The sequence below is a fragment of the Trachypithecus francoisi genome, unplaced genomic scaffold (genome assembly GCF_009764315.1).
Source record: "Trachypithecus francoisi isolate TF-2019V2 unplaced genomic scaffold, Tfra_2.0 Lachesis_group2, whole genome shotgun sequence".
Taxonomy (NCBI): domain Eukaryota; kingdom Metazoa; phylum Chordata; class Mammalia; order Primates; family Cercopithecidae; genus Trachypithecus; species Trachypithecus francoisi.
The window spans coordinates 54,378,408-54,402,904 of NW_022681465.1; the positions used below are offsets into that span (position 1 = coordinate 54,378,408).

Below are 24,497 nucleotides of genomic sequence, written 5' to 3' on the forward strand. Positions count from 1 at the left end.
ATGGTGATGGGCAAGGAGGGCAGAGGTAAGCCAACTTGAGAGATTTTTAAAGATGGAATAAATTGATGTGATGATCCATTCAGTATATGTACTGAGGCAGAGGAATGTAAAACCTTCAGGGTCATGGCCTGAGTCAGAGGATAGTGGAGCCATCTAGAAAAAAAAAGAATTCAGAAGGAGCAGTGGATATGGAGAGCAAAAAATGACAAGCTCAGTTTTAATCATGTTGAGTTTGAGATTTATAGAACTTTAATCCATAAAACTGCTTACATAATTAAACTTTGTATAAAATTTATTACTTAGAAAAAGATAAGTAGCATATGGAAATATGGGAATGCAGTGGTCCAAAGACCTGGGTTTCTATTTCAGTTTTAGCTCAAAGTTGGACAAGTCAATTGTTACCTTGGTGCTAAGTTTATTTATTTACTTAAACTATCTTTATGTAAAATAAAGAAAATAAGACTGTCCTATACACTTACAGGTATATTGTGTGCATAAAAAGAATGCTGTAAAACTAGAACACATGCAATTGCTGCTATAGTGCACAACTTGTTCTGGAAGCTTTAACTAATACAATATGACCAAAATGAAGCCATAAATATTGGAAAAGAAACCATATTTTCATTATATCAGATGACATGGAAAGCACCAAAGAATTATTTTTTATACTATTAGACCTAGTGTTAATTCAGTAAGGTAACCAGTTACAAAACACACCTAGTAAAATCAGTATTTTACCTACATATCAGCAATAACCTTAGACCTTAAAATGGGGAAAATCCCAGTCTCTCTAAATAAAGCTAGATCGATCACTATTTTATCCTATCATGGATCAACTTAAAGAAATTAATTAATTGATTAAAGCCTCGTTCAAACCGTGAATTTCAAACTTCACTGAAGACTTTAAAAAGTGAACACCCAGCATGTTCCTAAAAGGGAAGACAACATTATAGATATATAATTTCACTCCAAATTTATAAATTTAAAAGGACAGCCATCAAAATCCCAACTGGAAAACACAGCAACACTTATTTATCTAATTAAGAGTACAGGTACCAAAATGAAATTCCCCACATATGAGGGGAATTAGTCAAAATAATCACAATTGTATTAAAGTAGTGAGATAATTGGTTATTTTTCCCCTCCATTTTTACAGATATTCATAATCAGAATTTTGTCTGTACTCGGAAACATTCTCCAAGACCTTGAGGATAAGAAATATAAGAAAGCATTTTCTGAGTTAAAGATGAAATTAATTCATCATAGATCAGAGGATACAGGCAAATTACCTTAACGAGAAAAAAAATGGTTCCCTAGCCTGCAAGATTTAACTGGAACTCAATGACAACCAACAGAGCAATTAATCAGTAATTAATACTTTAAAAAATTAGATCACTGAAACAAACATCAGCAGTGTTCACTACACTGTTCAAGAGAAAGAGTCTTTTAACTGTACACCCTTTAAACAATTTGGCCTCAATGGTAAGAGTACCCATATTGTGGAGCAAGATGTATTGATGCCACTTTCAGATTATGCTATTAAATATTCCATTTATGCAACTATGAGAATCTGAACTCATTCTGGGTTCCTATGATTTTGGTTTTGCTCACCTACAAAACAAAAATGAGCTATCATGCTGAGATGCTGATTTCAGTTCATTTGACAATTCTATTTACTATAAATTAATATGTTTGATTCTGATATATATCCAATCTTATATAAATATTACATACAAGATAAATATGTCTAGTATATATAAATAAGATTAGATATAGACATAATCAGTCCTTTGACATTAATGTGAGTCTGTTTTTGGGAGACAGCTCCATTCCATTCCATCTGAACCCAAAAAGCTGAGGGTCAGATCCTGGGCTTGATAAACTCACCAGTGTAAAGATAACTTCTTACGAGGCTTTTTAAAATACAGCTGAACTAAAACATCACTGTTAACCAGGCATGTGCTCTTATTTGTTAAACTTGCACAATTACTATCATTTCTTAAATTTTCATTTATAAATTTGTGAAGTATTATAGCTTTCCTTTTTCAGATAGTTTTGATCTTTAAAAATAGCAATCAAACGTATTTAATTCACAAGTGATACAACCTGTTCTTCTTGAAATGATTGCTTAAGATTTGCATATGCTTAAGTGACACATCATATCACAACACTCAATAAATTATGAATGGAAAAATCTAGTATAACTGACTAGGATTTAATGTTTATTACAAAAACACAGCATACTGCTCCAAGAGCATTTTTCTCCTAATCTCCTAAGATAAAGAAAAAAAAATCTACTCTAGCTTTATCAAAAGATTATATGAATGCAATATATTTAATCTTTATCTACTGACATCTGGAACTAGAAATGGTATTTCATTAACTCACAGCAGATGAATTAAACAAATAGAGTATTACACTAAAACCACGGCAGTAACATGCTCATGACCTCCCTAAAAAGGATTAATAAGGAGATACAGAAAGATCTATAAACTGGAAGAATAAATATTAGTCAAAAAGTATTTCGAAACAACAACTGTATTTATTTGTTACTCACATAAAGCAATATTATTCCTTAAAAACTATTTCTTTTAGTGAACCTTAAAATTGTAACTAGATTTTAGGAAAGAATCTATATAAGCATATTGTCTTTATAGAGATTAAAATTTTAAGTGGATACTTAATATTTCACCTTTGAAGTAAAAATAATTATTTCCAACAAATATATATGTGTGTGCATATATATATACATATATATATGAAACAAAAGTGAATGGGTAGGCAAAGTAAAGTAACTGTATTGAAAATATGAATTCCAGCCTGTCACAGTGGTACATGGCTGTAATCACAACACTTTGGGAGGCCTAGGCAGGAGGATCACTTGAGCCCAGGAGTTTGATACCAGCATGGGCAATACAGTGAGACCTCATCTCTACAAAAAAATTACAAAATTAGCCAAGTGTGGTGGGTATACACCTATAGTCCCAGCTACTCGGACGGCTGAGGTGGGAAGATCACTTGAGCTCAGTAGGTGAAGACTGCAGTGAACTAAAATTGCATTGTTGCACTCCAGCCTGGGTGATGGAGCAAGGCCCTGTCTCAAATAAAATAAAATATCAATTCTATTATTTACTCTCTAATTTGATTATATTCTGATAGAAATATTCAGTTGAGTTTATATATTAGCCAATGTGAGACATGAAGAAAACTACTCTTGTCAAATACACATGGAAAGCATTTTTAATACTGTTTAATAATGTACTTCAGAAATAAAAATGTACTCTCCTAACAGAATGAGGCTATGTAATTCAAGAAGTCATCATCTAATAGAAATTCACTCCAAATTCTCTCTTTAGCTGCTTCCTTCATAAAACTGTAAATCGAAATTTGTAGAAATAATGTATGAAATTTGAGGACATTATGCTAAATGAAATAAGCCAGCCATTAAAAGACAAACACTGTGGGAGGCTGTGGCAGGTGGATCACGAGGTCAAGAGATGGAGATCGTCTTGGTCAATATGGTGAAACCCCATCTCTACTAAAAATACAAAAATTAGCTGGGCATGGTGGCATGCACCTGTAGTCCCAGCTACTCAGGAGGCTGAGGCATGAGAATCGCTTGAACCTGGGAGGCAGAGGTTGCAGTGAGCCAAGATCACACCACTGTATTCCGGCCTGGCAACAGAGCGAGACTCCGTCTCAAAAAATAAAATAAAATAAAATAAGTACAAATACTGTATGATTCTACTTACATGAGATAACTAGAGTAATCAAATTTATAAAGATAGAAAGTAGAAGGGTAGCTGCCAGGGGCTGGGGGGATTCTGGAGTTTGGTTGCACAACAATGTGAATGCACGTAACACTACTGTACTGTACACTTAAAGTCGTTAAGATGGTAAATTTACATTATATGCATTTTACCACAATTTTTAAAAATATATAAAAATTTGTAGAAACAATATTTCATGGCTCTAGAGTCTTTTCTTGAATTCATTCATTAATTTTAATATATAATGATAAATGTACAGAGCATGCATGAAGAGCCTATAATTTGAATACATATGGGGAAAATAAAGAAAGCTAATTAGGTTGAAATATATTATATCACTTCATACATGCCACAGATGCTTTGAAACACCATCACTAGCTGTGAGTTGATAATTGTGGAAGGTGATGGGTACGTGGGAATTCATTATACTATTCTCTTTACTTTTGTATGCTTGAAATGTTTCATAATAAGACATGTGAAAATAAAGATCGCTGTACAAATAAACAAAGTAAGAAATTCAGCAGAACAACAAAAATGATGGGAAGGTCCATGGTGGGCTTTGTACTCAGAGGTGGAATACAGTAAAATATGGAGATTTTTAGAATCCATTTTAAAAATATGAATTTAATGTAATTAGCATAATGGCAAAGGGTTCTAAGGAAAGCAATATGAATTAACTAGAGAGAAAAACTACTAAAAAGAAATCATAAAATCAGTTTAAATTTATACTCGATATAAAATGAAATTTAAAATTTTTACTCAATATAAATTAGCAAACAAGCCCTTTCAATAAGCGGTTCCTAAGCTGTAATGGAGATAAAATATTTCTGGTATGTTGCCACGTATATTTCAAAATATAATCTAGTATGTTTAACTGAAGAGACAAAGGATTAGTAGAGAGAAGAGGCTCTTTAATTCTTCTGAAAGACTAACACACAAAACGATCTAGTATTAATTGTATAAAATATAATCTCAAGAAATTAGGATATTTTGTTTTCAATCTGAATGTTCTCTCTTCCTGTTTCTGCTATACAAAAGTGAGAGAAGGAAGCTGAAAATCTATAGGAAACTATTTTATCAATTACTTATGAAAGGTGGAATCACAGAACTGAAAACTGAGATCCTAAACTAGAACACAAAAATCAAACAAAACAAAATTTCTGGAAAGCAAGGTAGAGTTTTAATGTTGTCCAAATCCCAAAAAGAATAATTATAAAAGCGTGGTAGCTGACACCTGTAATCCCAGCACTTTGGGAGGCCAAGACAGGCGGATCACCTGAGGTCAGGAGTTTAAGCCTGGACAACATAGTGAAACCCCGTCTCTACTAAAACTACAAAAACTAGCCAGGTGTAGTGGCAGACGCCTGTAATCCCAGCTACTTGGGAGGCTGAGGCAGGAGAATTGCTTGAACCCAGGAGATGGAGGTTGCAGTGAGCCGACATAGTGCCACTGCACTCTAGCCTCGGTAACAGAGTGAGATTCTGTCTCAAAAAACAAAAAACAAGAATCATTACAAAATAAGTTTAGAAAATATGAGTAAATTGTCGTGAGAAATTTAAAAGAAAAGGAAGCATATATATAACAAAAAAAGTAGAGAGAATAGTACCAAAATCAAACCCATATGCACATCATCCATATTCAACACATTTGAAGATTTTGTCACATTTGCTTCATCTATCCCTATTTATTTGGTTGTTTTTGTTTTATTTAGCTATTCTCCTTCGTATCATTTTATACATGAGTCCATAATCAAATATTACTAATCATTTCAAAAAAAGTCCTTTTACAGTTCATTTGTTTGAGTCAGGATCCAGATAAGTTCAAATATTACATTAGGGTATAGCTCTTGAATTCCTTTTAATCTAGAGTAGTGCTACTCAAGTGTGAGTTTCAATTGGTGCCATTTTGAGAACTAATTGTTACCAGTTCAAAAACTGTTTACTGGTCCTCAACTCTTTGTTACATGTCAACAAGATAAATACAGAAAAGGAAAGTGAGCACTTGGAAACGTTCATAGCAAGTTGACACTGTCAAGACATCCAAGTGCATGATGAGTGGACTCATCTCACTGAACCAGCTGGCAGTCGTCAGACTCACTGTGAGTCACATGTGACCTAACTGCATACTCATCACGCACCCTAAGACCACTTACTGTTTGCTGCCTGGATAGGATATTAAAAAACAAACAAACAACAAAAACAAAAAAACCAGTGTTTAATCCTAGAGAGTTTGAGACACAGTCCTTCTTCTCACTTCTTTATCCTACTATTGACTTTTTGAAGAAATAGGGCCAGGTGTCCTTTAGATTCATGGATTGTTGTGTCTGCTTCCTATAGTGTCAATTACCTTGGTTCTCTATCTCCTGATTTCCTATAACTGATTCTATTCAGGTTCAACTTTGGGGATACAAATACTTCATACAGGGTACTCTGTGATTCATGTTATAAAACTTCAGAAAGTATAACATATCTGGTTCCCCCATTTTTAGTAATGCAAAAAGACTGATCACTAGGCTCAGGTAATAATAGCTCAATCTCTCCTTTGTAAATTCCCTCTCAACCTTTCATCTAATTGTTTCATCCACCAAGTATTGTTGCCTAATTCATTTCATTAGGGGCTTACAATGATAATTTTTTAATTTTACCATACTTTCTTTTTTGAGACGGAGTCTCGTTCTGGGCGACAGAACAGGCTGGAATGCAGTAGCACAATCTCGGATCACTGCAACCTCCGCCTCCTGGCTTCAAGTGATTCTCCTGCCTCGGCTTTCTGAGTAGCTGGGATTACAGGCGTCCCCACCACAATGACCAACTACTTTTTGCATTTTGAGTGGAGATGGGATTTCACCATGTTGGTCAGGCTGGTCTCAAACTCCTGACCTCAAGTGATCTGCCTGCCTTGGCCTCCCAAAGTGCTAGGATTACAGGCATGAGCCACCATTCCTGGCCTCTACCATCCTTTTATATTTATTAGAGAAAATTGTGGGAGAGGGACTTTCCCTCATCAAATCAGGCTATCCACTTACCATGAAATAGGACATGTAAGAAAAAGATAATACTTACTTCTTTCCATTTGATTACTGATGTTCAGATGAAGGAATTGATGTCCTATAAACTTCCAATGATGTTCAATGGGTTGGACTGGAAGGCTGTTCTGTTCTTTTTCTCTCTAACATTATCAACACTGGTTTTTTAAGATATATGTGCTTCAAACAATTACATCCACTGTTATTTATGGTACTCAAATAATTGTCTTATCTTTGACCAATGGAAACCTCTTAATGTTAACTCTTAGGTCCTTTTAATAGGACCCCACTAGCTAACTTGTCTTTGATTTCTTTGCATTCTGGTTAGTCAATAAGAAAACCCAGGATCAGTTTGTACACTTCTTCCCTCAGACCTGGAGTCAGTAATTCCTGCAAGAAATCCTGCCTCCTTTTTGTGGGAAATGGTATTTATAGATCACAATCTGGGCATTTCAGTAGACAAAGCTAGAAAATATGTAGTTTGCATTCCCACTGATATTGCAGATTAATATTACAGTACTTTTATTTAATTTCTTTGATTTTCTATTAATCACTTTTATCTTACATCATAAATCTTGGCTCCTGATGATCTTAACATAAACACATAAGTACTTATTTGCGTTTTTGTAAAACAGGTATAAAATAATTACAAAAGCATAAGATATTGAGAGTACTATTAACAACCAGGTTATTTTTAAAAGCTTACAATTTCTTTATAGCACTATTTATCCTTCAATTAAAACCCATTAAGGGCCGGGCGCGGTGGCTCAAGCCTGTAATCCCAGCACTTTGGGAGGCCGAGGCGGGCGGATCACGAGGTCAGGAGATCAAGACCATCCTGGCTAACACGGTGAAACCCCGTCTCTCCTAAAAAATACAAAAACTAGCCGGGCGAGGTGGTGGGCGCCTGTAGTCCCAGCTACTCGGGAGGCTGAGGCAGGAGAATGGCGTGAACCCAGGAGGCGGAGCTTGCAGTGAGCTGAGATCCAGCCACTGCACTCCAGCCCGGGCGACAGAGCGAGACTCCGTCTCAAAAAAAAAAAAAAAAAAAACCCATTAAGGATAGCCAAATTACTGTGTTCTTAGGTCACGTAAAGTAATTTTTTTCTCATGTTTTTAAACTTTTATTTTAGGTTCAGGGGTACAAGAGTAGGATTGTTGTATAGGTAAACTGCATGTCACAGGGGTTTGGTGTACACATTATTTCGCCACCAAAGTCATAAGCATAGTATCCAACAGGTAGTTTTACTTTTTTTTAAATACTTTTACTTTAGGTTCAGGGGTACCTGTGCAGGTTTTTGCATATAAGTAAATAGCATGTTACAGGGGTTTGGTATACAGATTATTTCATCACCCAGGTAATAAGTACAGTACCCAATGAGTGGTTTCTGGATCCTCACCCTCCTCTCTCCCTCCACCTTCACATAGAACCCAGTGTCTGCTGCTGCCCTCTGTGTCCATATGTACTCAATGTTTGGCCCCCACTTATAAGTGAGAACATGTAGTATTTGGTTTTCTGTTCCTGTGTACTTCACTTAGGATAATGCCCTCTAGTTCCATCCATGTTGCTGCAAAAAACATGATCTTGTTCTTTTTTTATGGCTACATAAGTATTCCATAGTGTATATGTATCATGTTTTCTTTACCCGGTCTACTGTTGATGGGCATTTAGGATTCTATGTCTCTGTTACTGTGAAAAGTGCTGCAATGAACATATGCGTGCATGTGTCTTTATGGCAGAATGATTTATATTCCTTTGGAATATATTTGGAATCGTGATATTGGGATTGCTGGGTCAAATAGTAATTCTGCTTCGAGTTCCTTGGAAAATTGCCAAACTGCTTTCCACAATGGCTGAACTAATTTACATTCCCACTAGCAGTGTATAAGTATTTCCTTTTCTCTTCAACCTCACCAGCATCTGTTATTTTTTGGCTTTTTAATAATAGCCATTCTGACTGGTGGGAGATGGTATCTCACTGTGGTTTTGATTTACATTTCTCTAATGATTAGTGATGTTGAGTGTTTTCTCATATGCTTCTTGGCCATATGCATGTCTTCTTTTGAAAAGTGTCTGTTCATGTCCTTTGCTCATTTTTTAATGGGGTTGAGTTTTTTGCTTGTTAATTTGTTTAAATTCCTTATAGACTTCGGATATTAGACCTTTGTCAGATGCATAGTTTGCAAATATTTTCTCCCGTTCTGTAGGTTGTCTGTTTCTTGTTGACAGTTTCTTTTACTGTACAGAAACTCTTGTTTAATTAGTTTCCATTTGTCAATTTTTGTTTTTGTTGCAATTGCTTTTGGCATCTTCATCATAAACTCTTTGCCTAGTTCCACGTCCAAAATAGTATTTCCTAGGTTATCATCCAGAGTTTTCATAGTTTTCACTTTTAAGTCTTTAATCAATCTTGAGTTGATTTTTTATATGATAAGAAAGGGGTCCTGTTTCAATTTTCTGTATATGGCAGGCCAGTTATCCCAGCATCATTTATTGAATAGGGAGTCCTTTCCCTATTGCTTGTTTTTTTGTTGACTTTCTTGAAGATCAGATGGTTGTAGATATGTGGCCTTGTTTCTGAGTTCTCCATTCTGATTCATTGGTCTTTGTGTCTGTTTTTGTACCAGTACCATGCTGTTTTGGTTACTGTAGCCTCATAGTATAGTTTGAAGTTGGGTAATGGCATGCTTTCAGCTTTGTTCTTTTGCTTAGTATTGCCTTGGCTATTTGGGCTCTTTTTGGTTCCACATGAATTTTAAAACTGTTTTTCTAATTCTCTGAAGAATGTCAGTAGATTGATAGGAATAGCATTGAATCTGTAAATTGCTTTGGGCAGTATGGCCATTTTAACAATGTTATTTCTTCCTATCCATGAGCATGGAATATTTTTCTATTTGTTTGTGTAATTTCTGATTTATTTGAACAGTGTTTTGTAATTCTCATGGTACAGCTCATTTACCTCCCTAGTTAGTTATATTTCTAGGTATTTTATTCTTTTTGTGGCTTCTGTGAATGGGACTGCATTCTTGACTTGGCTCTCAGCTTGGCTATTGTTGGTGCATAGAAATGCTACTGATTTTTGGCCGGTTGCAGTGGCTCACACTTGTAATTCCAGCACTTTGAGAGGCCAAGGCGAGCAGATCACCTGTGGTCACGAGTTCAAGACCAGGGTGGCCAACATGGTGAAACCCCATCTCTACTAAAAATACACAAATTAGGTGGGCATGATGGCAGGTGCCTATAATCCCAGCTACTCAGGAGGCTGAGGCAAGAGAATCACTGAACCCGGGAGGAGGGGGTTGCAGTGAGCTGAGATTGTGCCACTGCACTCCAGCCTGGGCAACAGAGTGAGACTCCATCTCAAAAACAAAACAAAAAAGAAATGCTACTGATTTTTGTTCTTTGATTTTGTATCCTGAAACTTTGCCAAAATTGTTTATTAGATCTAGGAGTTTCTGGGCAGAGACAACAGGGTTTTCTTGGTATAGAATCATATTATCTACAAACAGCAATAGTTCAACTTCCTCTCTTCCTATCTGGATGCTTTTTCTTTCTTTTTCTTACCTGATTGCTCTGGCCAGGACTTCCAGTACTATGTTGACTAGGAATGATGACAGAGGGCATCCTTCCCTTGTTCTGGTTTTCAAGGGGAATGCTTTCAGCTTGTGCCTATTCAGTATGATGTCAGCTGTGGCTTTGTCATAGATGGCTCTTATTATTTTGAAGTAAGTTCCTTCAGTGCCTAGTTTGCTGAGGGTTTTTAATATGAAGAAATGTTGAATTGTATCAAGAGGTTTTCTGCGTCTATTGAGATAATCATGTGGTTTTGGGTTTTTTTAGTTTGTTTATGTGTCACATTTATTGATTTGCGTATGCTGAACCAACCTTGCATCCTAGGGATAAAACCTATCTAATCATGGCAGATTAGCTTTTTGATGTGCTGCTGGATGTGATTTGCCGGTATTTTTTTTTTAGGATTTTTACATAAATGTTTATCAAGGATATTGGCCTGGAGTTTTATTTTTTTGTTGTTCTCTCCTCCTCAAGTTTTTGGAGTAATTTCAAGAGGAATAGTACCAGTTCTACTTTATACACCTTGAAGAATTCAGCTGTGAACCCATCTGGTCCTGGGCTTTTACTGGTTGGTAAACTTTTTATTACTGATTCAATTTCAGAACTCATTATTGATCTGTTCAATTTCTTCCTGGTTCAATCTTGGGAGGTTGTATGTTTCCAGGAATTTATCCATTTCTTGCTGGGTTTCTAGCTTGTGTGCAGAGGTGTTTATAGTAGTGTCTGCGGGGTTTTTTTGTATTTCTGTGTGGTCAATGGTAATGTCCCCTTTGACATTTCTGAATATGTTTATTTGGACCTTCTCTCTTTTTTCTTTATTAGTCTAGCTAGCAGTCTATCTAGCTTATTAATTCCTTCAAAAAACCAATTCCTAGATTAGTTGATCTTTTGTTTGGCTTTTTTTTTTTGCACCTCAATTTCCTTCAGCTCAGCTCTGATTTTGGTTATTTCTATGTTCTGCTAGCTCCGGCGTTGGTTTCCTCTTGTTTCTGTAGTTCCTCTAGTTGGGATGTTAGGTTGTTTATTTGAGATCTTTCTAACTTTTTGATGTGGGCATTGAGGGCTCTCAATAGTTTCAAAGAATGTCTTGATTTCTGCCTTAATTTCATTATTTACCCAGTCATTCAGGATCAGGTTGTTTAATTTCCATTAACTGTATGGTTTTGAGTAATATTCTTAGCCTTGATATCTATTTTTATTATGCTGTAGTCCAAGAGTGTGGTTGGTATGATTTTGTGGGTTTCTGCTTTTTTTTTTTTTTTTTTTTTTGGCTGAGTATTTTTTTATGTCTGAGTGTGTGCTCAATTTTAGAGTATATGCCATATGCAGAAGAATGTATAGTCTGTTGTTTTTGAGTAGAGGGTTCTGTAGATGTCTTTTGTCTGTTTGTCAAGTGTTGAGTTCAGGTCCCAAATATTTGGTAGTTTTCTGCCTCAACGATCTGTCTAATACTGTCAATGGGGTGTTAAACTCTCCTGCTATTATTGTGTGGTTACCTAAGTCTCTTTGTAGGTCTCTAAGAACTTGCTTTATGAATCTGGGTGTTCCTGTATGGGTACTTACATATTTTGGATATTTAGGTCCTCTTGTTGAACTGTGCCCTTTACTATTACATAATATCCTTCTTTGTCATTTTTTATCTTTGTTGGTTTAAAGTCAGTTTTGTCTGAAATTAGAATAGCAACCCCTGCTTTTTTTCTGTTTTCCATTTTCTTGGTAGATTTTTCTTCATCCCTTTACTTTGAGCCTATGGATGTCACTGCATGTGAGATGGGTCTCTTGAAGACAGCACATAGTTGGGTCTTGCTTCTTTATCCAACTTGCCACTCTGTGCCTTTTAATTGGGGCATTTAGCCTGTCTGCATTCACGGTTCATATTGATACACGTGGATTTGATCCATGTTATCATGTTGTTTAGCCGGTTATTATACAGACTTGTTTGTGTGGTACTTAAGTGTGTTTTTATAGTGGCCAGTAACAGTCTTTCCTTTCCATATTTAGCCCTTCCTCAGGACCTCTCATAATGCAAGTGTGGTGGTAATGAATTCCCTCAGCATTTGCTTGTCTGGAGAGGATCTTATTTCTCCTTCATTTATGAAACCTAGTTTGACTGAATATGAAATTCTTGATTATAAATTCTTTTCTTTAAAAATGCTGAATATAGGCCCTTAAACTCTTCTGACTTGTAGGGTTTCTGCTGAAAGGTCTGCTGTTAGCCTGAAGGGGTTTCCTTTTTAGGTGATCTGCCCTTCTCTCTAGCTGCCTTTAAAATTTTTTCTTTCATTTCAACCTAGGGGAATCTGATTACTACGTGTCTTGGGGATGGTCTTCTTGTGCAGTATTTTGCAGGGGTTCTCTGCATTTTCTGAAATACAGTGTTGGCCGCAAGGTTGGGGAAATTTGCATAGACAATGTCCTGAAATACGTTTTCCAAGTTTTTTGCTTTCTCTCCCTCTCTTTCAGGGATACCAGTGAGTCATAGGGGTGGTCTCTTTACATAACCCTATATGTTTCAGAGGTTTTGTACATTCTTCTTTATTTTTGTTTTGTTTTGTTTTGTTTAATTGAGTTATTCTGAAGAACCAGTCTTCGAGCTCTGAGATTCTTTCCTCAGCTTAGTCGAATCTGCTATTAATACTTACAATTGTATTCTGAAATCCTTGAGGTGAGTTATTTAGCTCTATCAGATTAGTTTGGATCTTTCTTAAAAATGGCTACTTCTTCTATCATCTCCTGTATTATTTTATTATGCTCCTAAGAATCCTTAAATTGGGTTTCAATTTCCTTCTGAATCTCGGTGATCTTCATTCCTATCCATATTTTGAATTATATTTCTGTCATTTCAGCCTGGTTAAGAACCACTGCTGAGGAACTAGTGCAGTTATTTGGAGGTAAGAAGACACTCTGGCTTTTTGAGTTGCCATAGTTCTTGCACTAGTTTTTTCTCATCCGTGTGGCCTGATGTTCCTTTAATCTGGAAGATTTTAGGGGGCCAAGGCTCACCTCAGCCCTCCTGAGCTGTGTGCTCTAATTCTGAGGGGTTGGGTATTGGGCCCTCAGCTTTGCTCTCTGTCCCCCCAGGGTTATGAATCTGCTGCACTGGAGGAGCCAAGGTGTTGCCAGACCACTGGCCACAACACTCCGATGGGTGATGCCAACCAAAGTTCTTTGTTGGGCAGTGGCAGTGGGATCCATGCTCATTTGCACGTGCTAGCAGCAACAGCAGTGCGGCAGGGTGCATACTTGTTGGATGCGGCAGGGGACTGTAGGGCACAGGGTTGATGGCCTCCATGTGAATGTTCACAATGGTGGCACAGGGTGAGAGGGTAGGGCCGCTGGCATCCGTGTGTGTGTGCACCAGCACTGGTGTCAGCGGGATGCTGGCAGATATGAGATCGGCAGCATTCATGTGCACATTCACTTCTTATTACTTTTTATAGGCTAAGATATATTGAATGCTTCCTGTATATCAAGTACTCTGCTAAGTACTTTCATATTTGTTCTCTCATTATCCTTATAATCACGTACATGGTAAGTATTACCATCCACATTTGCTAGATGTAAAAACTGAGGCTGTGAAAGAAAAAATAACTTGCATGAGGACACAAGTCATATCTAGGATTTAACCCGGTTCTAAACAGTTCCAAAGGCCAAAGTCTTACTCACTGTGATATTCTGTGTACAAATTTTACTTTCAGTTGCAAACTTAACCTAACCTTCAGCATATGACTGCCATTTGCTATTGGTGCATATTCCTTTTAAAGTGCTTCTTTGAAAAGCAACCACTAGAGGCCATGGGCCCTGGAGTCTAGAGCATGGCCTGGCAATTAATGACACCTAGGCATAGCCAGGCACAGTAGCTCACACCTGTAATCCCAGCACTTTGGGAAGCCAAGGTGGGATGATCGCTTGAGGCCAGGAGTTCAAGACCAGCCTGGGCAACATAGTGTGATCCCATCTCTACCAAAAAATTAAAAAATAGCCAGGTGCGGTGGTATATACCTATAGTCCCAACTACTCAGAGAGGCTGAGACAGGAAGATCCCTTCAGCCCAGGAAGTCAAGGCTGCAGTGAGCCATGATCACTCCACTGCACTGCAGTCTGGCACCTAGGCACTGACTTTAGCACCATTAACAATTTAGTAACTGCACCCCAGTATTGCAAACAAAGAAACTGAGAACTAAACTGGTAAAGTAGGTCTTGTGAAGACTTTAAAAACGTAAGTAGATGTAAACATTTTAAAGGTAAATTAGTGGAAGAAGAATAAAAGTTAAGCAAAAATTAAGTAGTGAAGTAAATCAAATTAAACTAAATTCATTTACTAAAATAAATTTAAAGTAAATAATTAAATTTAAGTAAAAATCAAGTATTTAGCAATCACAGCAGAATCGCAACTAGTTATCTAGATCTGCACCAAAATTCCCATTTCTGAAAACAACTTCTGTAATTATACCTCTCTGGGTCTATATAATTTCTCCACAACACAAATTATCTCCAGAAATAAAATCCATGCAAGCAATTCAAGTTTTATACACTGGACTTTTAAATAACCTACACATTTATGAATTGTTACATTAAGATACTTAAATTGCTATCTTTGCCAAATTAGGACATTTCTTCATCAGTTGATGACAGATGGACATTCCGAGCTTCTACAGGGTGGCATTGCCTGCCAACAGATCACTTTCACCTCAGCCACCACTTTTGTCTATACTTTAGTGTTTATATAATTATGTGAATACTTTAGCATATTTTGCCTTTTTTTAATGAGTAGAAAACAGGAAATGAAAGTAATGACACTTAAGAAGTATAGGGCTCAAAGGGAATACAAAGTGAGAAATCATAAGGCAGCACAAGAGAGGCAAATCTTTTGCCTCAATTGATATATTAGACTTAAAGTTCTCTACTGTTTTCAGTTGTGTAGGTAAAGAACATGAAAAACTCAAGTGAGGCCGGGCATGGTGGCTCACGCCTGTAATCCCAACACTTTGGGAGGCTGAGGTAGGCAGATCACTTGAGGCCAGGAGTTCGAGACCAGCCTGGCCAACATGGCGAAACCCCGTCTCTACCAAAAAAAAAAAAAAAATACAAAAGTTAGCCAGGCATGGTGGCGCACGCCTGTAGTCCCAGCTACTGGGGAGGCTAAGGCACAAGAATCACTTGAACCTGGGAGCCGGAGGTTGCAGTGAGTCGAGATCGCACTGCTGCACTCCAGCCTGGGTGATAGAGTGAGACTCTGTCTCAAAACACACACACACATACACACACACACACACACACACACAGGTGAAGTTTCTGAAAAATATCCTCAAAGGTTGCATCTTTAAAAACAGGTGAAATTCGAGATTATACAATGTTTTTCAGTTCTCTAGAAAAGAAAGCAGATCTGGGAGTCCATGAAGGCACAAAAGCAGAAGAACCACTTGGGATTCTTGGGACCTCTGTCCAAAGAATGTTAGGGACTCATTTATGCAATGTCAGGCTTGATGAACTAAAACAACAGTCTAACACATTTGCTTGTAGATGTATTTTTATGATCCACCATGACAAACATGCACTGACCATGTGGTTATAGTGTGACCCTAGGAGAACATTAATAATTCACATATTTGCTCCTGCCATTTTTCCTAATATAAAAAGAACCAACTCAGCGAACTCACAAGGCTAGAGTAAGAGAGAATCTTAAAAACTGCTGTGAAGATAAAGACATCAAGGGTAAAACTGATTATCCAAAATTAAGTAAAAAAGAGGCTTTAATTAAAGCTTATTAGCTTAATATGCTTACTCCTAAACAACTTATAAAAGCAGAGAGTAAGGAATTCAGAATTGCATTTGGACCCATAATCTCTGCACTTGGAGCCCTCCCTTCTGCTACCCTACCCTCCAGTTTTTCACCACAGCCCTCTCTAAATCCTGCTTTGGGATCTGGTTTCTTTCTTCAATCCAATTTTTTCTGCTTTCTACCTTTGAGAAATTCATCAAGTTTTATAATCCCTTGATTTTTTTTTTTTTGTTTTGTTTTCTAGTGCTGATAAAAGTTTACTTATTCATTTTTCAAAACAGCTTTTCCTTCATTTTTAGGACTCTGGAGAGAGAGTGGAAGGAAATGAATTAGAGTGGACAATGAAGCTAGAAAGGTAGCAGGAAGCCACAATGCAGGGCCCAGAATACTCTGTGATGAAGTTTCTATATTATTCCGTGACAAGAGAGCTCAAACTGAAACAAAGAAAAAAAAAACGTATAGAAAATGGGACTCCTACAAAGACACTTTTTAAAGGATTAATGATGACAGAAATGTGTTGAATGAATTGGAGAAGAGTTGTCAGGCCATTGAAATGGTTCAGATGAGAAGCTGTATGGTCCTGAGTTAGTGCAGAGGCAGCCGATTATGAAACACTAATGAGATTATGGGCTGCCAAAGAAAAGAAGGTAAACATTTTGGTAAGGCTCCTCTTGAAAAAGGAAGAGAGAATTCTCCTTCTTTGGCTCCCCCTTATAATCCTAGAGAAACTCTCAGACAATATACTATCAACTAGTACAGTATATTTGGTGCTAAATACACTTTTACAGAGTTTTCTGAAAATCAAACTACAACTTCATTTATAGCATTACTTCTATAATAAAAGACACTGAAAATTTCAAACAACTAACTAAAAATTATGAGATGGCTTTCTATGTGTCAGAAACCAGGCTAAGGCTGGGCGCGGTAACTCACGTCTATAATCCCAGCACTTTGGGAAGCCAAGGCGGGTGGATCACGAGGTCAGGAGTTTGAGACCAGCCTGACCAACATGGTGAAATCCCACCTTTACTAAAAATACAAAAATTAGCCAGGTCTGGTGGTGCGCACCTGTAATCCCAGCTACTCAGAACAATAAGGCAGGAGAATCACTTGAACCAGGGAGGCAGAGGTTGCAGTGAGCCGAGATCGCGCCATTGCATCATTGCATTCCAGCCTGGGCAACAGAGCAAGACTCTACCAAAAAAAAAAAAGAGAGAAAGAAAAAGAGAGAGAGAGAGAAACACACCAGGCTAAACACTTAGAAAGCAAAATAACATTTAATCTACACAACAACCATATAAAGTAAGTATTATTGTTATTCCTACTTTACAGATAAAGCAAATAGAGTTTGGAGACATTAAGTAACATGTCTAAAATTCAGTTAGTAAATGATACAGCAGGTATTTGAACCTGGATCTGTCTGACTGTGAAGCCCATGCTCTTAACCACTATCTTTAATATCTGACAGACCATCATGGTAAACAATGGGTGTAACAAGTGTACCACCTTCTTGAGGATTTTGGAAAGGGTAGAGGTAGGGGAACAAGAATTATCCTGCCTAGATGCCAACAGCATTCCACCCTCACTGAAAAATATTGACTTAAAGTATTCTTATTCTGCATAGCTCCAGATATAAAAATTAAAAATATTTTGCCTACTTTAAGTTTTTTAATAATTTATGTATCATTAATTCACACTGCTTTTCTCATCAACTTTGCCTGAAAAGTAATGTGTTATACCTTTCTATAAAGTTAAATTATGTCAATTATCTAAATATTGTCAGGACTCTGTTTAAATTCAAAAAATAAAATGGGCCAGGCTCGGTGGCTCACAGCTATAATCCTGGCACTTTGGGAGGCCAAGGTGGGTAGATTACTTAAGGTCAGGTGTTCAAGACCAGCCTGGTCAACATGGTGAAACCCTGTCTCTACTGAAAATAAAATAGAATTAGTTAGGTGTGGTGGCACATGCCTGTAATCCCAGCTACTCGGGAGGCTGAGGCAGGAGAATCGCTTGAACCTGGGAGGCAGACATTGCAGCAAGCCGGAAACGCACCACTGCACCCCAGCCTGGGCGACAGAGTGAGACTTTGTCTCAAAAAAAAAACAAAGCAATTTAATTTAATTTTAAAAATAAAAAAATAATAATAATGGATGGTGCCAAAGTGATTGTATGAGTGACAATAAAACCCAAAGGTATGAGGGACAATATATATATTCCTCTTTAAAGGAACCTTGGCCAGGCACGGTGGCTCACACCCATAATCCCAACACTTTGAGAGGCCGAGGTGGGAGGACTGCTTGAGCCCAGGAGTTCAAGACCAGCCAACACAGTGAGATCCCATCTCTACAAAAATTAAAAAATTAGCTGGGTGTCGCAGCATGTGCATGTGGCCCAGCTACTTAGGGAGCTGAGGTGGAAGGATCACTTAAGCCCAGGAGATCAAGGCTGCAGTGAGCCATGATCATGCCATTGCACTCCAGTCTGGACAACAGAGCGAGACCCTGTCTCAATTGAAAAAAAAATTAGGCTGGGTGCAGTGGCTCAAGCCTGTAATCCCAGCACTTTGGGAGGCCGAGGCGGGCGGATCACGAGGTCAGGAGATCGAGACCATCCTGGCTAACACTGTGAAACCCCGTCTCTACTAAAAAATACAAAAAACTAGCCGGGCGAGGTGGCGGGCGCCTGTAGTCCCAGCTACTCGGGAGGCTGAGGCAGGAGAATGGCGTAAACCCAGGAGGCGGAGCTTGCAGTGAGCTGAGATCCGGCCACTGCACTCCAGCCTGGGCGACAGAGCGAGACTCCGTCTCAAAAAAAAAAAAAAAAAAAGAAAAAAAAATTAGCCAGGCATGGTGGTGCACACTTGTGGTCCCAGCTACTCAGGAGGTTGAAGTGGGAGGATTACCTGAGCTGGGGAGGTTGAGGCTGCAGTGAGCTACGATCACGCCAACCTGGGTGACAGAGACCCTGTCTCTAAAAACATAAAATAAAATAAAGGAGCCCTATACATAGGTATAGACAAGATTTTTTTTTTTTTTTTTTTTTTTTTTTGAGACAGAGTTTCGCTCTTGTTTGCCAGGCTGGAGTGCAATGGCAGGATCTTGGTTCACTGCAACTTCTGTCTCCCAGGTTCAAGCGACTCTCCTGCCCTAGCCTCCCGAGTAGCTGGAATTACAGGCACGCACCACCACACCCAGCTAATTTTTTGTACTTTTAGTAGAGAAAGGGTTTCACCATGTTGGCCAGGCTGATCTCGAACTCCTGACCTCAGGTAATCAACCTGCCTTGGCCTCCCAAAGTAAACAAGACTTTAAGAATAAGTTTCAGGAGCAAGAAGGGGCAGAGGGAGGCATTGGAAAGCAGGAATATGAGGAAACTTTATTGGGTGATGAATATGTTCACTCTTGATTTTAGTAAAGATTCACAGGTCTATAGATACGTCAAAACTTGATAAGTTGTACACTTTAAATATATGCAGTTTATTGTATGCCAATTATACCTCAATACAACAATTTAAAAAAATAATAAATTTCTGAGGCCTGAAAAGCAAAACGATAGTATAAGAATACTGTCTCCAAACAGTCCCAGAAAAAGACTTGAGATACTACATAATACAAGGAAAGGTTTGAGGATATACCCAAGTGACTGATTCACAATTCCCTTCAGAAAAGTGGCACAGGATCGCAGAAATTAGGTGGCAAAAATACTAATATGCCCAAATTGAGAACACAGGAATCTGCTATGCCTAGAGCCCCTGTCACTAATTCAGTTCAATAGCATGTGCTGAGGCGGGGTTGGAAGAGAAATCACAGTCATACCAGACAGACACCCAATCCCAGAGGTCATAAACTGACCATCCCATTGGGCATCACTGACATGTTTGGTTTGGTCCTCACTGTTGGAAAAATAATATTTTTTAATTAGTTGCCAACATCTAAAAATTCAGAGATCTCTCTACCCAAATCTGAATGTTTAACCTTTCTCAAAATATCAAAACATTTGGTAACACTTGGACCCCTGTTTCCAACCTAGCAATAGGCCAGGCACTCTGGTCAGCCACAGACTTCTGGACTCAGTCTTCCTATTGTTCTGTCCCTGGAAGCTTGACCCATTTATTGTAATGTTTCAATACTGTCTCAGTGCTCATCCCCTACATGAGAGTGAACTACACTTAATTAGAGGTGTAACTCCCACTCCAAAAGGTAAGGAACTTTCCTACCTAAGCAACCAGTGGCAGCCAACAGAAGGCTAGACTTAGGCATACCTTTTTAGAGAAAGGTCAATAACGAAAACAAATCCTGAAAACCAGTTCTTGGGGCATTAGTTTACAACTTCAGTGGAGAAACTTGTGACAGAATTTCCCTACTGAAGATCCTTCTGAGCCCCAGCCCCCTCACCCTTCAAACACAAATGCATACACAGTCCCAGCTCCTTCCCTAGCCTTCCCCTCCCACATTCTGCCAGGTAATGGAATGGTAACAGGAATTTTTATCATCTTGCCTCCAGCTTAAGACGAAGAAAAATTTCTTAAAAAAAAAAAAAAAACTGGTGAAAAGGCAAACTCCCCAAGGAATAATCACACAAATTATTACAGGTCAAAAGGAGTCAGAAACCTATACTAATAAATAAACAATCAATATTTTATTTAATCATTTTATAACAAAAGCATAAATATTAAATCAGGCTCAAGGTAAGATTTCTTATCATTATTACTTAACATTTTTCTAGTCAATGCATAAAATAATAGAGAGAACTATCACAAAGAAGTCAATTTAAAAAACAATTAAAAAAAAACCTCTTAGTTTGCAGATGACCTCATTCCTAGAAGACCCAAGAGAAACCACTGAAAAGCCATGAAAACAAATAGGGAAATTCAAGAAGGTGACTGAATGGTTACAAAATTAATATACAAAATTACAGTTGTTTCACGTCAGCAATAATCATAGAAAAAACAAGATGAATAAAAATTGAAACATTATAGCAAACAAAACTATAAAATATACCCAGGAACAAAATCAATGAGAGGTGCTAGCACAATCACATTATCCTGGAGAGGGAGACTTCCTGAGGGGTGATCAACTGTCTAGTCGCTACTTAGAGAGTGGGACTGGACTACCACAAAAGATTGACCCTACCCTCTGAACTGTGCATAAGCCACCCTGTCAAAGTTCAGCCTGCACATGACCCAAGAGGAAATCATGGCTTATTTCCCCAGTGACACTCTGGACCTGATCAAAACCTACGCCTCCCGGGTCCAGTTCTGAATCATAGGAAATCCAAACCAAACTGTTCATTCCTCAGAGTGTATACAGGAAACAGATCCAACCAGCAGAGAATCAGGATTCGTCACTTTTCAGGAACCGGGTAAAATGTTAAGTAGAGAAAATTTACCTATTCTCTGAGGAAGGGATTTCAAGGAACTCTTTAAAAAGCTTTTGACAGAGGCCAAGCGTGGTGGCTCATGCTTGTAATCCCAGCACTTTGGGAGGCTGAGGCAGGGTGGCTTGAGGTCAGGAGTTCGAGACCAGCCTGGCCAACATGGCCAAACCTTGTCTCTACTAAAAATACAAAAATTAGCCAGGCATGGTAGTGGACACTTAAAATCCCAGCTACTACTTGGGAGGCTGAGGCATGAGAATTGCTTGAACCAGGAGGCAGAGACTGCAGTGAGCCAAGATTGTGCCACTGCACTCCAGCCTGGGTAATAGAGCAAGACTCTGTCTCAAAACAAAACAAAACAAAACAACAGTTTTTGACAGAGAACTAACTGTAAGTGTGGAAATAAGTACATAGGCCTTTTACATTATTATTACTGAATCGAACCAAGAGAAAAAAATACTTTGGGCCAGGTGTGGTGGTTCACACTTGTAATCCCAGCACTTTGCGAGGTGGAGGTGGGCAGATCACTTGAGGTCAGGAGTGATCACTTGAAACCAGAAAGGCCAACATGGTGAAACCCTGTCTCTACTCAAAATACAAAAATTAGCCAGGTACAGTGGCATGCACCTATAGTCCCAGCTACTCCGGAGGCTGAGGCACAAGAATCGCTTGAACCCAGGAAGTGGTGATTGCAGTGAGCCGAGATTGCGCCACCGTACTCCAGAACAGAACAAAAACCCATCTCAAAAAAACAAAAACAAATTTTGGGGCTGGGCGTGGTGGCTTACACCTATAATCCCAGGACTCTGGGAGGCTGAGGCGGGCAGATCACTTAAGGCCAGGAGTTCGAGACCACACTGGCCAACATGGCGAAACTCCATCTCTACTAAAAATACAAAAAATTTAGCCAGGTGTGGTGGTGCACATCTGTAGTCCCAGCTACTAGGGAGGCTGAGGCACAAGAATCACTTGAACTCGAAAGGCAGAGGTTGCGGTGAGCCAAGATCATGCCATTGCACTCCAGCCTGGGGGACAGAGTGAGACTCTGTCACAAAAAAGAAAAAATATTTTGAAATATGTTTATATTAATAGGAAATTCCCAATTAATACAGTCCTCAATATTTCAGAAATTGTGATTGTTTATGGTTTGGTTTCAAGATTATCTTTTTACTCTCTAGGCGAAAGTAGTTTCCTAAGAATATTAACTTAGGATTGATGATTTGAAGCACCACAGAAACATCTGTTTACATTCAGATAATTAATATGCTAATTTCTATCTATTAAATTAAGCAGGTTACCTAAGGACTTTTCAAAATAATACTTCATTAGCCTGATAATAATGAATATATATAGTTGAAATAAGAAAATGGACATCTGTTGTAAGACATCCTTCAATTTAAGCCTTTTACTAAATCAAACCAGTTTTCATACCTTAATTTCAATTATGGAGGTTTTACATGTCAACAAACCAAAACAGTACAAAACAAAAAATCCTCTTTTGAGATAGAAAACAAACATTTCCATTCTTACCTTTGATGGTCTCCATTCCCAACTATCACCTATCTGTTGTGAATGTTTAATGAATTCTGCACAATAATGTTGGAATGTTTTTTCTCCAATGAACTCATCTTCTTCCATGTTAAATGATAACTGCAATATAAAAACTAAGTATTAGCATCAACTTTAGAATGATATTGAAAGGAATTCTGCTGATTTATTTCTGTCAATAAACCAAAATTTGGGATGTAGAATGGCCTCAAGGCCACTAAAAAATGGTTTTGGTCAGGCGTGGTGGCTCACACCTGTAATTCCAGCAATTTGGGAGGCCAAAGCAGGAAGACAGCTTGAACTGAGGAGTTCAAGACTAGCCTGGTCAACATAGCAAGACTCTGTCTATATACAAACTAAAAAACAGCCAGGCATAGTGGTGTGCACTTGTAGTCTCATCTACTCAGGAGGCTGAAGCAGGAGGATCACTTGAGGCCAGGAGTTCAAGACTGCAGTTAGCTATGATCATGCCACTGTACTCCAGCCAGGGCGAGAGAATGAGATCCCATCTCAAAAAAATAAAAAAGTGTTTTTGTTTTTCCTATCTTTCTCACCTTATCCCCATTTTTTTGTTGTTGTTGTTTTTATTTTTGTTGTTTTTGTTATTGTTGTTTTTGAGATGAAGATTCGCTCCGTCATCCAAGCTGGAGTGCAATGGCATGATGCCAGCTCACTGCAACCTCCGCTTCCCAGGTTCAAGTGATTCTCCCACCTCAGCCTCTCAAGTAGCTGGGATCACAGTTGCATGCCACCATGCTGGCTAATTTTTGTATTCTTAGTAAAGACAGGGTTTCACCATGTTGGCCAGGCTGGTCTTAAACTCCTGACTTCAAGCGATCCACCAGCCTCGGCTTCCCAGAGTGCTGAGATTATAGGCATGAGCCACAATGCCCAGCTTTTTTTGTTTTTATATTCCTGTTTCTGTACCTTTGGTGCTTAGCATAGTAAACACTCCAGATGCTTTTGTTCAATTGAATTAAAATCATATAAACTGCAAGGATTTTAAACCCGTTTGGCTCCAAGGTCAATGATCTGTCTATATTAGCTAATTCCTAAACCAGTGTCATTTCTGATTATTCAAATTTAGTATAATCTATGTAAGTTTGTTCATTCATCCAACAAATATATAGTGAATATCTATTAAGTAGCAGGCACTGTGCGTAAGTAAAAGTTAGGTATACAAAAATGAAAAAATATACAGTCCTTGCCTTGTAAGAGCTCATATTCTAACAAAAGGAGATAAGAAATACAAATAATTACAGTAGGAACTCTCTTACCCAACCTCCATCTAACCAACTTGCCAAATTAATCGACACTGACTCATGTCTACAGCATGCTGATCGTGAAAGCACCTCTGCTCCCATCAGTTAACTGTGTGTTCACAAACCTTATTCTCCTATCATAAATATATACTGTAA

General features: G+C 38.2%; 1 protein-coding gene across 5 annotated transcripts in view; it reads right to left on the reverse strand.

The window, feature by feature from the left end:
- ATG10 (autophagy related 10) overlaps positions 1-24,497 on the reverse strand; it is a 314,418-nt gene that overhangs the window by 258,197 nt on the left and 31,724 nt on the right. For all 5 annotated transcript variants that reach the window (XM_033179234.1, XM_033179230.1, XM_033179231.1 and 2 more), the window contains exon 2: positions 23,062-23,181. In XM_033179234.1, the coding sequence (XP_033035125.1) occupies positions 23,062-23,169 (108 nt within the window). In that variant the 5' untranslated portion in view covers positions 23,170-23,181. The remainder of the gene's footprint in view (positions 1-23,061; positions 23,182-24,497) is intronic.